The sequence below is a fragment of the Bufo bufo genome, chromosome 6 (assembly GCF_905171765.1).
Source record: "Bufo bufo chromosome 6, aBufBuf1.1, whole genome shotgun sequence".
Lineage (NCBI taxonomy): Eukaryota > Metazoa > Chordata > Amphibia > Anura > Bufonidae > Bufo > Bufo bufo.
Window position 1 is genome coordinate 155,004,802 of NC_053394.1, and position 18,456 is coordinate 155,023,257.

General features: G+C 46.1%; 1 protein-coding gene across 3 annotated transcripts in view; it reads right to left on the bottom strand.

Annotated features, from left to right (window-relative positions):
* The window catches only part of PTGIS (prostaglandin I2 synthase), a 41,759-nt gene extending 23,870 nt beyond the window's left edge, over positions 1 to 17,889 (bottom strand). Inside the window, exons 1-5 of one of the 3 annotated variants that reach the window (XM_040436450.1) lie at positions 17,819 to 17,889; positions 14,847 to 14,970; positions 5,355 to 5,533; positions 3,442 to 3,576; positions 3,212 to 3,351 (exon numbers count right to left, since the gene is read on the bottom strand). In XM_040436450.1, coding sequence (XP_040292384.1) covers positions 3,212 to 3,351; positions 3,442 to 3,576; positions 5,355 to 5,533; positions 14,847 to 14,970; positions 17,819 to 17,889 — 649 coding nt within the window. Of the gene's footprint in view, positions 1 to 3,211; positions 3,352 to 3,441; positions 3,577 to 5,354; positions 5,534 to 12,719; positions 12,980 to 14,846; positions 14,974 to 17,818 lie in introns of those variants that run through there. The other 2 variants (XM_040436451.1, XM_040436452.1) reach the window with 2 other exon arrangements.
* Positions 17,890 to 18,456: the final 567 nt, after the last annotated feature.

Sequence of the window (18,456 nt, forward strand, 5' to 3'; positions counted from 1 at the left end):
CAAGAATAGGCATTTCTATAGGGGTGCCGGGCGGGTGTGTTGCGGATCCGCAATTTGCGGGTCCGCAACACACCACGGATGTGTGAATGGAGCCTAAGAGCTGCAAGGTTACCGCACAGCGCGGTCTTATCCTGTTTGCCACGCGGCCTGTACAGGCCATGGTAAGCTCTAATTAAACTAGTGAAAATGGCACAGTTTAGTGGTTAATGGCCAAGTGGCACCTTCAGTACTTGCGTGGCCATTAACAATGTTGACTGACTGAACAGGGCGGTCTCCATTAGTTTAATTGTGATCATACCCTTCGGGGCCATTCACACAGCGGATTTTGACACTGAGCGGTTTCTGTCATGGTTGTTCACTTGAGATGCTGCAGACCTGCCAGGAAGAAACACTGTAAAAGGGTCCATTGAAGAATCACTGGGTTTCTCGTGCACTAGAGTTAGGTCCCTTTCAGACAAGCGAGTGTCACGCTCCGGACTCGCAGCGCAGCACCCATCTTGAACTTCCAGCACTGCCGGGGTCACATAACTTAGCATCATAAATCAATAATGCTAATACAAGCCACTTACTAATTTATTACGATTAACCATATTGCTTCCTTTCTGGCTAGATTCATTTTTCCATCACATTATACACTGCTCGTTTATATGGTTGCGACCACCCTGCAATCCATCAGTGGTGGTCGTGCTTGCACACTATAGGAAAAAATGCCGGCCTCTCTGGTGACTGGAGCCTTGGGAGTGCACATAGGCTTGAGCTTTTTTTTATATTGTGCAAGCACAAGCACACTGATGGCATGCGCAGCATCATAAGTTAGATGCACCTTCAGCAGCCTGTGTGTCTGGCGGAAAAACTAGACCAGCCACTGGCTGGAGTATTTTTTCAACAACATTTACACCTGCTTCAAGGCATAAATGTTGGTAAATTTCTCAGGGCTGAAGTCCAAACCCGGACCCTGGCATGCACCCACCACTCCTATACGTCAAAATTTCGATCCACAGACATTCAAAAAGTTGCAACAAAAGGGGTTGTGCAACATTTTTACGCCAAAAACTGGAGTACAATTTTTTTTTAAATGACCCCCAGGCTGTTTTAATTAGCTCTGAGCAACTGTTTGCGATGCTTCTGGAAACATTTGATTGTAAGAAGTTGGTGGTGCCATGTATGTATCCAGACATGGTCACTAATTGTTTTATTACACTAAACAAAAGGTGACGGCAGCATCTCCAGTGTATTCCTTTAATTGGACAAACCTTACAGAATGCGTGCAGTAAATGCCAGACAGCTACGTTTTGGCTATATCTTAGCCTTTATCAAGGCCTGATAAAGGCTAAGATATAGCCGAAACGTAGCTGTCTGGCTTTGGCAGCACGCATTCTGTAAGGTTTGTCCAATAAAAGGAATACACTGGAGATGCTGCAGTCACCTTCTGTTTTGTGCTACTCGATGGACCACTGAGGATCTGTGGTCGTGGTTCGGCTGGTGCATTCCGGTGGGGTCGTAGAGGTCTGAGTGTGCTGCTCTATAATACTATTTGCATAATTGTTTTGTTACGTGACAGCACTGCTCCTGTATAAAGTGTGTCAGTACTGCATGTGTATTAAGTGAGAAGTGACAGCATTGCTCCTGCATAGTGCAATGGCGCTGCTCCTGTTTAAGACGTGACAGCATTGATCCTGCATGAATATAACAGCGCAAGTCCATAGACTTGCAACTTGATGAGTGCGGTTCATTCTTTCTCTTTTATTTACAAAATGTGTGTTAGCATTGCTCCCGTATGAAGTGCGTTAGTGCTGCCCCTGTGTAAAGTGACATTATTGCTCCAGTGCTGCTTCTGTAGATGTGAAACTGCTGCTCTTGTATGAGAAGTGAAAGCTCTCCTCTTATGTGTGGCAGCAATGCTCCTGTATGAAGTGCTCTCCTCTTATATGTGACAGCGATACTCCTGTATGAAGTGCTCTCCTCTTATATGTGCCAGCGATACTCCTGTATGAAGTGCTCTCCTCTTATATGTGCCAGCGATGCTCCTGTATGAAGTGCTCTCCTCTTATATGTGGCAGCGATACTCCTGCATGAAGTGCTTTCCTCTTATCTGTGGCAGCGATGCTCCTGCATGAAGTGCTCTTCTCTTATCTGTGGCAGCGATACTCCTGTATGAAGTGCTCTCCTCTTATATGTGGCAGCGATGCTCCTGTATGAAGTGCTCTCCTCTTATCTGTGGCAGCGATGCTCCTGCATGAAGTGCTCTCCTCTTATATGTGGCAGCGATGCTCCTGCATGAAGTGCTCTCCTCTTATCTGTGGCAGCGATGCTCCTGCATGAAGTGCTCTCCTCTTATATGTGGCAGCGATGCTCCTGTATGAAGTGCTCTCCTCTTATATGTGGCAGCGATACTCCTGTATGAAGTGCTCTCCTCTTATCTGTGCCATCGATACTCCTGCATGAAGTGCTCTCCTCTTATATGTGACAGCGATACTCCTGTATGAAGTGCTCTCCTCTTATCTGTGGCAGCGATGCTCCTGCATGAAGTGCTTTCCTCTTATATGTGGCAGCGATGCTCCTGTATGAAGTGCTCTCCTCTTATATGTGGCAGCGATGCTCCTGTATGAAGTGCTCTCCTCTTATATGTGGCAGCGATACTCCTGTATGAAGTGCTCTCCTCTTATCTGTGGCAGCGATGCTCCTGTATGAAGTGCTCTCCTCTTATATGTGGCAGCGATACTCCTGTATGAAGTGCTCTCCTCTTATCTGTGCCATCGATGCTCCTGTATGAAGTGCTCTCCTCTTATATGTGGCAGCGATGCTCCTGTATGAAGTATGTCAGTGCTACTCTGCTATGAAGTGTACCAGCATTGCATCCTGCTCCTGTATGAAGTGTGACAGTTAGTGTTGGACTGGCCCACCAAAGTACCAGAGAATCCTCCTGTGGACCCAGTCTCTGAAACCATAGGGAGTCTCAAAGGTCCAGGAGAAAAATCCCATTTGGAGCCAATCACTTACCACTAGGTTCCATTTCTTTGATTCTAAACCTATTAGACTTTATTGATAATATACAGGTTAGACCCTGAGAATAATTTCCTCTGGTGGGCCCATAGAACTCCCGTCCTATTTGAATTTTGACAGAACTGCTCTTGACCCTGTAAGAGGTGCGACTGCGGCATGGCCACATGAGGACTAAACCGGTGTCTTGTGTGTCACTACTTTAACTTACGGACAGATAATTGGCCGCGGGCGCTCTTCATTAGCAGCCGATCGACTTTCCTGAATTCATTGTAGATGTCTAGTGAATGCCGGAGATCCACTTCGCTGCCTTGCATTGACTCTGAGCCAAAGAGGGTCAGATATCCAGATCTGGGAGACAAAGAGACCCCAATATAATTATGTCATCTGCAGCATCCCCTAATTAAGCCATATCAGGAAAATCAGAACTGTTGACTGTACCGTAACATCACGCTGTAGCTGAATTGTAATAGACCCTCCTCCCTCCAAGTTGTCCCTGGCACACTGTTTAGGACCGAGGAAAGATGGCTGAACATTGCACTGGTCAGCTGCTGCAAACTCTGGTATTGCAGGTGCCTAGAAAAGAGAGCAAAATGCAGCTACACACCAGGGGACAGAGAGGGGCAGTTGTCATGACTACATGAGTGGTTTATGCCATCATTGAAGGGTGTTCACCTTTATTACATATGAGGGGCAGTCATTATTATTTATGGTTATGATTGTGGGGACAGTCTGTCTGTATGGTGGACACTATCCTGCTATGATGGAGCCACTAGATTCAGGATATTGATTATTAAGCCAGCTCCGTGTATATTACAGACCATCGCAGTTCCAGATGGAGTAGACTTCTTGCGTCCTTCACGCAGTACATGAAATCTGTGGTGCTAGAAATGTGGACTTGAGCCAAGTTTGGGGCCTCAGTGACTGCAGCTTCCTACTTTAGGACTTCATGTTGCTAGTTACAGCCCGTCCCTGCATCACCTATGATCTTTGGTTCCATCCATCTGGTAGTCTGCCATGTTTTCTTGGGAACACAAGTATAATCAGACTTCATCAGGTTTGAGGAACATGGGATATTTTCAGATATACAGTACAGACCAAAAGTTTGGACACACCTTCTCATTCAAAGAGTTTTCTTTATTTTCATGACTATGAAGGCATCAAAACTATGAATTAACACATGTGGAATTATATACATAACAAACAAGTGTGAAACAACAGAAAATATGTCATATTCTAGGTTCTTCAAAGTAGCCACCTTTTGCTTTGATTACTGCTTTGCACACTCTTGGCATTCTCTTGATGAGCTTCAAGAGGTAGTCCCCTGAAATGGTCTTCCAACAGTCTTGAAGGAGTTCCCAGAGATGCTTAGCACTTGTGTGCCCTTTTGCCTTCACTCTGCGGTCCAGCTCACCTCAAACCATCTCGATTGGGTTCAGGTCCGGTGACTGTGGAGGCCAGGTCATCTGGCGCAGCACCCCATCACTCTCCTTCATGGTCAAATAGCCCTTACTTTCAAAGTTTTCCCAATTTTTCGGCTGACTGACTGACCTTCATTTCTTAAAGTAATGATGGCCACTCGTTTTTCTTTACTTAGCTGCTTTTTTCTTGCCATAATACAAATTCTAACAGTCTATTCAGTAGGACTATCAGCTGTGTATCCACCTGACTTCTCCTCAACGCAACTGATGGTCCCAACCCCATTTATAAGGCAAGAAATCCCACTTATTAAACCTGACAGGGCACACCTGTGAAGTGAAAACCATTTCAGGGGACTACCTCTTGAAGCTCATCAAGAGAATGCCAAGAGTGTGCAAAGCAGTAATCAAAGCAAAAGGTGGCTACTTTGAAGAACCTAGAATATGACATATTTTCTGTTGTTTCACACTTGTTTGTTATGTATATAATTCCACATGTGTTAATTCATAGTTTTGATGCCTTCAGTGTGAATCTACAATTTTCATAGTCATGAAAATAAAGAAAACTCTTTGAATGAGAAGGTGTGTCCAAACTTTTGGTCTGTACTGTATCTGCAGCAATTTATAAAACTAAACAGCTACTGAGATGAGTGGTTTTTAATTGTATGGCACAAGCCCTGCCATACCGTCTCCATTCTGCTGTGCATCATGTGGCATTCGCACACACGTCCACCATTATACACAGTGCTCTCCTTACAAGGGAGATGGAAGACAAAAGGTGCTCAATTTCCTTTCTTATCTGTTGCAATTGTCACCATGACTGAATCATTAATCCCGTACCGCAAGCCAAATACTGTTCTCTGTACACCCTCCCTCACCCAGAAAACATCTCAGTAGGACATGAAGCTGCAATTATCCCTGTTACATCATACTTACATTTTAAACATTTTCATTTCTGCAGCAGGATTGTGATCTGGGAGCTGGACGTCGAACATCCTTTCCATTAATATCTTTGCATATTTGCCAAAACTGAGCTTGTCAGGGGACTCCAAGACGACACCATCATAGGAGTGTGGGTCCAGCAGCACTGTCAGAAATTTTCCCGCAACTTGGACCTAAGGAAAATAAGCTTTTATGATGAAGGTCTGCTGTGTAAAAGGTAGGATTATAAGGTTCATTAAGTGAAGGTGAGAGGCATCTGTGTCAGGGATATGACGGTAGGGGTCCATTGTAAGGGGGGTATTATGGGGAGGGACCACTGTGTAAAGTATAATATGGTGAGAATTTGCAATGACTCAGTGGTTCTTTGCTAGAGGGGTTAATGGTACTATGTAATGCATTGTAATTCCTTAAGCGTGTATATGGAGTGAGGAGTTCATTTTCCAGTCTTAGATTCAGTTAGTAGGTGTGGGCTGGTCCCACCCTTCTCAGCTGGGGGCTGTGTGCAGTGTGTGAGAGGACAAGCAGCAGACAGGGATACACCAGCCTTGTGAGCCAAGTGACTGTAATAAGTGTCAGATTCTGAAGTGCAGAAGAACAGACTAATAAAAGGTTGAGCAGCCATTTCAAGGGAGAGTGCATGATGGACAAGAAGCCAGGATGTGGTCTTTACTGCATTTTGGTTGAGCTGGCTCAGGTTCCCATCCATACCCTAGAGACAGACTGGCCATCTGTTAAAAGACTATACGCTACAGCTGGTTATTGTAGTGCCATTGACTGAGATTTTTTTTTGCAAATGCATTGTTTATCTGGAAAGGGACACAGAGGGGTCCGAACAGGGGCGGATTAAGTGCACGATAGGCCCGGGGCTGTCTACCCAACTCGGCCCCCTTCCCCCTCCATTTTAGTTTTAGTTTTAGTTTTTTTCTCTGTATGAAGAGGCTGCGGTGCTTCGTAAGTGCCAAAGTCTCTTCCTAGGCCATATGACATCACATGGTCTAAGTGCAGCTCTGTCTTATCTGAGTGATTGGGTCTGATCTGTAATACCAAGCGCAGTGCTATCAAATGGACAGAGCTGTGCTTGGTAAGGAGCAAAGAGGCTGCAGTGCTCACTTTAACATCACGGTCTCCTCAAACATTTGATTGGTGGGGGTGCCAGGAGTCAGACCCCCACCATCTCATAACTCTCTGAGTACAGATTTCATAGATGTTACCTGCAGTCCTATGTAACACCCCACATAACACAGTGAACTATTGTGTTATGTGGGGTGTTACATAGGACTGCATGGAACATCTACTACATTATCTGCACACAGAAAGTTATCACTGTTATCTGGGCTGTTACATAGGACTGCAGGTGACAAATTAAAATTTTAGTTGCCAAATTTAAAATGCATGCGATTATGATAAAAAAAAAAAGACTTGGAGAGGAAGATGAGACACAGGTCACAGTGGTGAGCCCGCTCTACATATAGGGGAATACAACATCACATACCTGTTACATCCAGTGACATCTCCTGCCATGTAGATCTTCTCTTTCCTCTCCCCCTCGTTTGACCCAGAGGTCCCTATAGTGTCTACAGCAATTATAATGTCCCCTAGAGTGCCCCCAGTAATGACAACCTATATTGTGCTCCAGGTAATAATGCCTGTCTAGTGTCCCCAAAAATAATGTCCCCTAATAGAAACGCCCCCACACTGCCCCCATATAGTAATTTCCCCACACTGCCCCATATAGTAATTTCCCCCACACTGCCCCATATAGTAATTTCCCCCACATAGTAATTTCCCCCACACTGCCCCATATAGTAATTTCCCCCACACTGCCCCATATAGTAATTTCCCCCACACTGCCCCCATATAGTAATTTCCCCCACACTGCCCCCATATAGTAATTTGCCCCCCACACTGCACTCCCATATAGTAATTTGCCCCCCACACTGCACTCCCATGAAATAATTTGCCCCCACACTGCACTCCCATGAAATAATTTGCCCCCACACTGCACTCCCATGAAATAATTTGCCCCCACACTGCACTCCCATGAAATAATTTGCCCCCACACTGCACTCCCATGAAATAATTTGCCCCCACACTGCACTCCCATGAAATAATTTGCCCCCACACTGCACTCCCATGAAGTATTTTGCCCCCACACTGCACCCTCTGAAGTAATTTGGCCCCACACTGCCCACCATGAAGAATTTGCCCCAAGTAATAATCTGCCCCCATTTAATAATCTGCCCCCCGCGAACTGATTTGCTACCACACTGCCCCCCCAAAGTTGGCACGCACAGAAACAAAACAAAAATTAAAAGCTATACTTACCTGTGTCCGGCATGGTGAGGCAGGCGCACATTCTTCATTGTCCTGCGTCCCTCCCAGCACAGGCGCGCAATGACGTCATCACGCACGCCTGCGCCGAGATTTCACTGCCGCATAGGCCTCAGGTCTACGAGGCCTGAAGCCTATGGCGGTGATCGGTGGCGGGGCAGGGAACTATTCGCTCCCGTGCCCCGCCGCAGTATGTGGGCGTTCGGGTCGGCGTTGGGCCCCCCAGGGATGCCGGGCCCGGGGCTACCGACCCAAACAACCCTATTATAATCCGCCACTGGGTCCGAATACGATCTCTTTCACCTACCCTATATGCAACCTTGGGAAAACTATCTTGTTCAATGTTTAGAGACTGTGCTTACTCTTGCAAGTACATATATTTCTGATCTGCCAAAGTTTCCAGTAAAACTGTTTTACACCAAAAGCCAGCTTCATCATTGAACTACCACCACATTAGGCTTAATTCACACAGTCAGTGTTTGGTCAGGAATTATGATCCAAAACCAGGTGCGGGTCAAAAACAGAGAAGAGGTGCAAATCTTTCCATTGTACCTGATCTCTGTGTAGCCTCCTCTAGTGGTTTTGGCTCATAATCACTGATGGAAATCACTGATCAAACACCGACATGTGAATTAGGCCTTATACTGTACTGCACCACCAGACATTCATGCCTTACAACCCAACACCCATCAATAGCAAGGGCATCACAACCACCACCAGGGAAAAGACTCTCCTGGGCCTCCTGCAGGTTTGCAGTATGAGGGATAATATGGTGAGGATCGCTTGTGAGGGATAATCTCTTTGGGAGGAGTATGATGGTTAAGGTATATTCAGAGGCGGCTCTTCCATTAGGCCACTTAGGCCACCGCCTAAGGCCTCGCGCTGGTGGGGGCCTCGCTCTGGCTCCCACCCAACACCGCCACAAGTACTTGCGGCGGTGTCGGGTGGGAGCGTCCTTAGGTCAAAACATTCCAGGCCCCGAATGCTATTCCCCACCCCCTAGTACTTGTCTGTCCACTAATCTGCTAGGCTGCTGTGCTGCGCGGTCATGAATTCAGTCACTTGACAGCGCAACCCAGTCGTGTGGTGCGTAATCCCGCGAGACCGGCGGGAGATCACAGGTCTCGCAGGATTACGCGCCACAGGATGGGGTTGCGCTGTCAAGTGACTGAAGTTGAACTCATGCCCGCACAGCAGCCTAGCAGATCAGCGGACAAGTACAAGGTGGGGGGGAAATTTCATAATATGAAGCAGTGTGTGGGCAAATTTGTGATGCAGTGTGGAGGGACAAATTACTTAATGGGGGAAGTGTGGGGGGACAAATTACTTAATGGGGGCAGTGTGGGGGGACAAATTACTTAATGGGGGCAGTGTGGGGGGACAAATTACTTAATGGGGGCAGTGTGGGGGGACAAATTACTTAATGGGGGCAGTGTGGGGGGACAAATTACTTAATGGGGGCAGTGTGGGGGGGACAAATTACTTAATGGGGGCAGTGTGGGGGGCAGATTACTTAATGTGGGCTGTGTGTGGGGGCAAATTATTTAATGTGGACAGTGTGGGGGCAATTTATTTAATGGGGGCAATGTGGGGGGTAGTATTACTAATGAGAGCATTCTAGAAGGGAATTACTATTGGTGGGACTATGAGGAGTACTATTACTATGGGGGGCACTAATATTTCTTCAGGATAGTATTTGGGGGCACAGTGAGCAGCAGGATAACACTGTTGGGACTCGAGGTTGGGGCATGATAATAGAAAAGTGAGGAAGCAAAGATGTCTGTGTGTCACACTCTGCAGAGACGAGGCGGCTGAGAGAAGTTGTACTGAATGGAGAAGATGATGATAGAGAAGATCTACATCAGAGGAGACGTCACCTGGAGGCCCTGGATGTGACAGGTAAGTGCTGCTGTATAGCAAGTACAGCACAATGCGGTGTGTGGGGGAGGGTTGATTTAGAGAACTGGGCCAGGGTTAATGCAAAGTGTTAATATGCACTGTGAATATAAGCCCTGTACTCTGTTGTCACTGTGCATATTAACCCTTTACTGTGATGTCACTGCATATTAAAGGGGTACTCCGGGATAGGAAAATAAATCCCCTATCCAAAGGATAGGAGACAAGTGTCTGATCAGGGGGGTCTGGCCGTTGGGATCCCCCACGATCTCCTGTATGGTACTCCGGATCTCCTTGTGCCCAAAGCGGTGGTCAACACTCCCTCTCCATGTATCTATGGGAGAGCCGCAGATACAACACTTGTGTATCTCCGAGTCTTCCATAGAGATACATGGAGGGGGAGTGTTGACCACACCACCGCTCCGTGCGGTGGTTGACACAGCTTATTTCTTGAGGATTGAGGCGGGGCGCCGTACAGGAGATCACGAGCATCCCAACAATCTTTGTGGGGGCCTCATGTTCGAGTTTTGCCTAAGGCCTCACAAAGTCTAGAGCCGCCTCTGGGTATATTGTTTCAGAGGTATGATGGCGACGGTCTGCTCTGTGAGTAGCATGATTTAAGGGACCCTGTGTGAGGGGTATTATGGTGAGGGACCACTGTGTGAGAGGTGGAGTAGTAAGGGTCCACTGTATGAGGGTTCACTTTGCGAGAGGTATGATGGTGATGGTTCCCTGTGTGAGAAGTATGATGCCGAGTGTCCATTGGTGCAGAGATGAGGGTCTGTTGTGTGAGCAGTGTGATGATGACAGTCCACTATGTGTGTTATGAGACAGGATATAGGGATATTGTATATAAGGGTTATTCGGTTTACAGTTTATATCAGGAAATATTAGGTTAGGGATTGGAGAAGTGAGGTCTACGATCGCCTTCACATCCCCCTCTCTGTGTACTCACTATAATCCATAATATCCATAACCTCATGCTTGCGTGGAGGATTTCCGTGTTTTCGTTGTCACTAATCTCATCTTAAGCTCGCCACATTCCTCACAAGTGACTGGTCTTATTTCCTGCATCTCAGGATTTTTCCATTACATGAAGCCATTGCCTTCCACATACACACAACCCAATATATACCTGATGCCAGTAACAATTGTGGCCAGTAGACGTGCTGACATGTCATCTCATATTGAGAAATGGGGCATAGCTTTATAACAACACTCCATACGACCGACCTCCTACTGCGCCATATTCACCAGTGTGCCATGCTGGGTAAAATGGCACTCACTACACTAAGATTACATTATAAAGCAGCACAACAGTGTTATGTGTCACATGTGGCATGTACATAGTGATGTCTAGAGGAGGAGGTATATCAGGCTAATTTTAACCACTCTCCTCAGGGACCCCTACATGTTTGTTCTATCCTTAAAGTAGCACTCCCCCCCAAAAAATTTTTTTGTTCTCTGACCTGTTAGAAAGGTACATGGTGTAAATTGTAGGGAAGGCATTGTCATACCAGTGACTGTATTTGTGAGTTATAACCTCTCTTCTGATGGGTCATTTGACCAACACTCTGCTTCTCCAACCAACACAGTACAGGAAGTAAGTTTCTCTATTCATTCTCTATTCGTAAGGAGCCTTAATGTCTGTCTCATAGTAAACTGTCTTTCGGTCCACACATAAAATGCTATGTTATTTGGAGAGGCAGAGTGATGGTCACATGACACAGCTGAGGATCAAAAGGGAGGTTATAACTCACAAATACAGTCACTGTAATTACCTTCACTACAGATTATATAATGTAGCTTTCTAACACATCGGAGAACAAAAACTTTGTGGGAGTGCTTCTTTAAAGGAGCTGTACAACTGTAACATTCTGTCAGTGATACTGTGATGCGGGCACTGTATGGGCAACAATGAGGCTTAGACATGACCTTGAAGCTGCAAACAGAAGGAAACAAACATTGGTCCGATTTAATTGGCCCAAGATTTTGTAAACAGTTTATAAATTCATACAAGTCAATGTGGTTTACCAGTCTCATTGCAGACTTGTTAAAGTGAATCTGTCAGCAGTTCTGACAATGATAAACTGCTGTCAGCAGAAGGTAGGGGCTGTGGAGAACACGATTAACAGACTGTTTGTGGAGCTTTTATTATCAGGAGTAATGTGAATATGAAGTTTTATTCTGCCAGATTTTGCATTGGCAAACCCTGTCCAGTGAACCAGGGCAGGATTTCATTGTGAAGTGCTCTCTGCATTGAGCTGATTCACAGCCCCCTTCTGCTCTGAGTGACAACTGTAGCATTAAAAAATAAAATAAAAGTCACTTAGAGGGGTGGGGATGTGAAGCAGTTCAGTGCAGAAAGCACTTCACAATGAATCCTCCTGGGCATTTCCTAAAGCACAATCTGACAGATTAAAACTTCATATTCACACTATTACTGATGATACAAGCTCCACAACAGGTATGTTTGTACTGCTCTGCCCAGCCTTTATTTAGTGTTGGCAGCAGTTTGGCATGGTCAAAAGCACTGATATCCTCTCTAACAACTAACTTTTTGGTGTCCTTACTAAGAAACCTCCATCTCTTTGGGCACTGCCGCAGATACCTCTAGGGATCAACCTTGTGTACCGGTTACACTTTTGATAGGCACTTATAGATATGAGATATCCCAGTGCATGTCACCACAGATGGTTTGCATGAGCATATCGGTATATAGAGAAAAACACTGAGCTAGATTTATCATTATGATATGCCACTTGAGCAAAATTTTTTTACACAAGTGGTGTTTCTTCGCCAGCCTTTCCAATTTCTTGAAAAGGGGGTGTGATGAGGGCAGGGAGGGGGCAAGGCCCACTGCCCCACCAGGTTTATAATCTTCAACACCAGATTTTTGTTTTCAATTGAGGCTTACAGACCGCTGTCATAAATTAGATGTAGCAGCCGGTTATCATAGCCCGTTATCATAGCATATGCCACCGGACTATGATAATTCTCCCTCACTGTGTGGAACAAGAGGTGAGATAATTTCTCTTCTTTGAATATTAAAGTTGCTAAATAAAAAATTATTCTAAACAGCCTATCATATGTTTTCTTAGCAGACACCGCCTGGTTCCTGACCGGATTTACCTTTCCTGGTTTTCTCAATGGTTTTCATTCCAGTGCTATGAAGACTTTCATAAATACTTGCCAACTCTCCCATCTCTGCTGAGGTTCCTGGAGAGACGGGAGACCTCCCGGATTCCCAGAACAGTTGGTCAAACTTCGTAGTGTTGGAGAAGCCTCCTGGCAACTTCTGAAGATCATTCCTAACTGTGTGTGGCACAAGGATGCTGTATTATCAGATGCAACCCTGGCATCCAAATACACATTAAGGGGGCGAGCCTATGCTAAAAGGGATGTGGTTTGTTAACATTAAAAGGGAAACAATATTATCCCTGGTTCCACTCTGAAGATCACTTTTAACATTGTTACTGGTAATGTATTGTGTAACAAGCATGAGTTGTTACTTCTCTATGCTTATTCATTGTGGTTGTTATAACTCATCCATAGACTAAGGCCTCATGGACAAGAAAATATTTTCTTTAGTTTGCTACAGTAGCTGCATTCATTTCTATGGGGGGGGGGCCATGCACACATCCACCTTTTTGGCATATCAGTGTGGCCATTTCCGAAATTATAGAACATGTCTACCCTGGCCCTCTTACAATATATGGTGTTTGCAGAAGGCAGCCCGCGGAGGAGAGCTGTGATGGGGATAGGAGTGGTAGTGGTGGCACAGATAGGAGTAGTAGTGGTTCACAGTGGCTGTCCTCACTTTGGAGCTCCCTGGGGCTGTGCAGAAGTAAATGGAGAGTACATCCTCCAACAAGTAGCTAATACGTTGTAAAAGCATGGTGGTGGATAACCCTTTTCTCTAGCAGCAAGGCCTGTTGCCATATACAAGGAATTGCACTTACTGTCTGTCCTACGACCAGTCCGTTAAATTGGCCCTCAATCAGTATATTATATACTTCTTTCCATCTCTTAGGATAGTAACTTTTCCCAGCATGCAAGGATGGAGGTATTTTGGAGTAAGCCTCATCATACCGCACAGCTCCTCTCAGAGGGGGCAGGCCCAGCACAATAAACTGAATAGTGATACTCTTGGAATAACATTAAGAGCTCATGCACATGACAGTTGGATGTTTTGTGGTCCACAAATTGCGGATCAGCAAAACACGAATACCGGCCATGTGCATTCCGCATTTTGCGGAACAGAAGGGCGAGCCCCTAAAAAAACTGTCCTATCCTTGTCCCTAATGGAGACAATAATAGGAAATGTTCAGTTTTTTGTCAAACGGCCATGCGGACATGGAAAAAAAAAACATTTGTGAGCTCTAAATCACAGAAAACACATTTAACTAAATAGCAAGTGTTAACCCCTTGCAGTGGTCCTCCGGGGCACTGCATGTACTTCTCTGTGGGATAAAGCCTCATTCACACGTCAGTGTTCAGTCAGTGATTTCGAGCCAAAACCAGGTGAGGCTCTAAACACAGAACAGGTGCAGATCTTTCCCTTATACCTTATGTCTGTGGAGGCTCCAATCCTGGTTTGGGCTCACAATCACTGATGGAAATCACTGACCAAAACACTGACGGGTGAATAAGGCTTAATACGCATGAACTGGCATCTAGACTTTCAGCTGGGACAGCGCATAGTCAAAAGTAAAAGTGTTCAAAGTCACTTCCCACCGTTGGGGAGACACTATAAGCTGTGCCTGACCATGTATATACCAAGACTCCATGTACCATAGTATGGTCACATATGATATGCATTCCTAGCACTTACTTAAAGAGCACCTGTCACCTCTCCTGATAGGTCTGTTTTAGTAAATAATTGTATTTCACATCAAATGACACTGCACATTCTAACATTTTCCAGTCAGTGTTGCCAGTGTCAGAGTGTGTAGGGACCCCCTCCCTCCCTTCTTAACAGACATGGACCGCAAAGGTGGAAATTCCATACGTTTCAGAGATCCATAAATGTCAGGATGTGAATACCCCAGTAAGGATAACTGTGTGTTTCTCCAGGAGCATTTAATGTGTGAACAGTCCTCTTTTGGCATTCTAGCACAAAGATTTAAGCTGCATCAATAGAATTTAAGGGTTGGAGGAGAAGCTTCCAACTTCTGGACATATTCCAGAGTCAAGACATATAGCAGAGTCCTATAGGCAGAGTCAGTGGCAGGTGGAGGTTGGGTGACTACTACTTACTGTGAATATGTCGCCATGTTTGGCCTTCATACGTGTTAAGAATGAGGCTGCATCTCTTCCAAACTCCAGGGCATGTCCCAGCCATGGGATGAGTCCGTGGTCTAGAGGTGGCTCGCCACTCCGCCTGGGCACAAAACACATCAACCTAAAAGTCAATAATGACGATACTACCACTGCCAGTATCCACCAGGTAGACAGGATGTGGTGTGTGATGATTATTATACACCTGCGGTGACCCGCTGTTTCACTGCTATAAAGGTTATGCTATAATGCTATGGTTCACTTCCAGGATGGTTACTGTGATGCCAACTATGATATTTGGGCGTGGTGGTGGGGTTTGCTGGGGCCAATCTTCTGGCTCTGGCAAGCCCCTCCCCCACCAGACCCAAATAACATAGTTGGCATCACAGTAACCATCCTGAAAACAGGAGTAAACTATGGCATAAAACTACTTAACTCAGGGAGAAGAGTAGTCTTATTCAACAGGCGCACTCTGACGGACATACACCCTCATCATAAATTAGGTGCGAGCCATGACAGGAAAAAACAGGAAAAAAAAATAAAAACAACAAACAAAAAAAACGGTCTTTGTAAATTACCCGCAAAGAGATTGAGAGTTATCAAAACTGGTACAGGAGAAAACTGGTTTAGTTGCCCATAGCAATCAATCAGATTACACCTTTCATTTTTCAGAGCCCATTTGGAAAATGAAAGGTGGAATCTGATTGGTTGCTACGAACAACTAAGCCAGTTTTCCATCACGACAGTTTTGATAAATCTTCCCCAGTGCTTTTTTAATGTTTGACCAGCGATTCCCATGTAAAGTATACTTAAAAGATTTGCTCCTGTTCTATGTTTTTGACCCACACCTGTTTTTGGCCCACAATCACTGATGGAAATCACTGACCAAATACCGATACTGACTGGTGAACCAGACCTTACAGGCAGATTCTAGTTCTCTTGTGAACCTATACCTGGTTTTCACTTCAAAATTGCATCAGAAGATCTGATCATGTACTGACAGCCTTAGGCAGCGACGCAACGATCGCGGTCGCAGAGGGTGCGACTACGACGGAGCCCGGCAGGAGGATGGGGCCCTCTGCACTTGCGTGTAATGGGAGCGCTCTGACGGGCCTGGCATGAAATACAGTGAGAATGCTGGGCCCCGTCAGAGCGCTCTTCAAGCATGAGGGGGGAGGCAAGGAAGGGAGTCCGCACTCACCAGGCCCGGCAGTTCTTTCAGAGTGAAGCAGGGAGCCCTCTCCGCTCCCTGCTTCACTGTTCTTCAGAGCTCAGGCGCTCCCCCTGCAGGCCTCACATCGCGCTGCTGGCTGTGGGAGGAGCGCTGAAGGCCCGGGAATCGGCCTCCAGCACAGCCAGCAGTGCGATGTGAGTGTGGGAGCGCATCATCAGGGAAGAGGATAAGTATGTTTTTTTTTTTTTGATAAACTGCAAAAAGGGTGCAACAACTAGATTGAGGGGGCACAAAAGAGCATAACCACTGTGAGGGGCACATATCTGGCATAACTACTGAGGGTCACATAATCTGGTATAACTACTGTGAGGGAGGCACATATCTGGGCATAACGACTGAGGGGGCACATATCTGGGCATAACTACAGTGAGGGGACACAAAAGTAGGCATAACTACTGTGACAGGAACAAAGGTGAACCACAAGGTGGGCTTAATTACTGTGAGGGGGCCACAAGGTGGGCATTAGTACTGTGAGGGGACACAATGTAGGAATTAGTACTGTGTAGTAGCATATAGGGGAAATGTCCTAGATTACCCTGCTATACATTGGCATGGCTCAGTCTTACAGGCCCGCACAGCGCCCCCTGCTGGTGATTTCACAGGGGCAGTCACCATCCCTTCCTTATGTGATTATTTTTTTTTCTCTATCACCACAGGGACCTTGTTCACGCCAACGCCAGCAACACTCTGGATGAGGTAGGACCAGGTTTTATTAGGACTGGGTGAGTGTAGCCATGCATTGGGCTTAGGGCTCTTTCACACGAGCGGATCCAGTGCAGGTAATCCACTGCATGAAAGCGAGCCAAGCCGCGCTCCGGACAGCAGAGACACGGAGCATTAACATGATTGATAATGCTCTTTGCCTCTCTGTGACCTTTTTACTACAAAATCACAGTGACAACTTTATCTCACTGTGATTTTGTAGTAAAAAGGTCACAGAGAGGCACGGAGCATTATCAATCATGTTACTGCTTCCGGATCTCCGCTGTCCGGAGAGGGGTTTGGCTCTTTTTCACGCAGCGGATTATCGGTACGGCATCCGCTCGTGTGAAAGAGCCCTTAGGGTAAAGAAAATCTGCCGCCTCTTTGTAAAAATGGTGGTGATGGGGGTGGTGTTGGGGGGGGGGGGGGTGCCAGTTCCAAAGTTCGCACTGGGGCCCATAAGACTCTAGTTACGCCACAGGCCTTAGGGTAGGTTCACATGAGGATTTTGTGATAAAACCCTCAAAGTACCCTATGGCAGATGTGCGCTGCGGTGGCCAGACATGCCACAGTGGGCTCTAATTAAAAGGAGTTGTGCAGTGCTCCAAGTGAACGGGATGAGCAGGTGTAATTACACTGCACCACTGCTACAAGGTAGACAGTATGCAGTTAAACAGTGAGGATGCAATGCTCGCACCAGCGCTGCAACCTATTCACACAGCTGATATATATATATATAACATATACACACACACACACACACATATGTATATAAGCAGGAAAAACACACACTCAGCTAACTTTTTTTCAGTGGCTTTAGTTGTGTTAAGTGTCAGTTTAGAGTTTTTTTTATACCGGTATAGACATTCATAGACACACACACACACACACACACATACACATTTATATATTAGTTTAGAATGGACCTAGTAAAGACAAAGACAGGGAATATTGCAAAGCTGCAGTGGGATAGGAGGCTACATTATGACCCTGGAGGAGAATACTGTGGACTCACCTGCGTCTCCAGAGGAAAGCTGCCCAGACGAGGGCTGTGAGGGAGATTGCGACAAGCAGTGCAGCTATCATTGTACTGGGAGAATGAGGGGCAGCCTGCATTTATATCCTGTGTGGGGAGGGAGGAGGCTAACATCAGGGGCCAGTCACTCAGCAGCAGCTATAACCTCTGCTGCTGCTCACTGGCCCAAAGCTGCCCACTGACTAGGGGCAAATCCAGTCCAGTGTCCAGTCTGCCCCCCTCCCAGTGGTCAGAGTAAAATAGAATAAAAGTTCTCAGAGGAGTCCACAATTGTTTACGGTGGTAGTATAGATGACCGACTGGATTCAGTTCAGCCCTATTCCAGAGGTAAAAGTTCCTGCGGAGGAAGTTATAAGTGATAAGTGATCTGATCTGTGGGATCCAATAACAAGCACAAAATAAGGAAATAAAAATAATAAAGATACCCTGATACAAGACCAGAGGGTGGACATGAGAAGATGAAATGGCAGGAGGAGGGTGGACATGAGCAGATGAAATGGCAGGAGGAGGGTGGACATGAGCAGATGAAATGGCAGGAGGAGGGTGGACATGATTAGATGAAATGGCAGGAGGAGGGTGGACATGAGCAGATGAAATGGCAGGAGGAGGGTGGACAT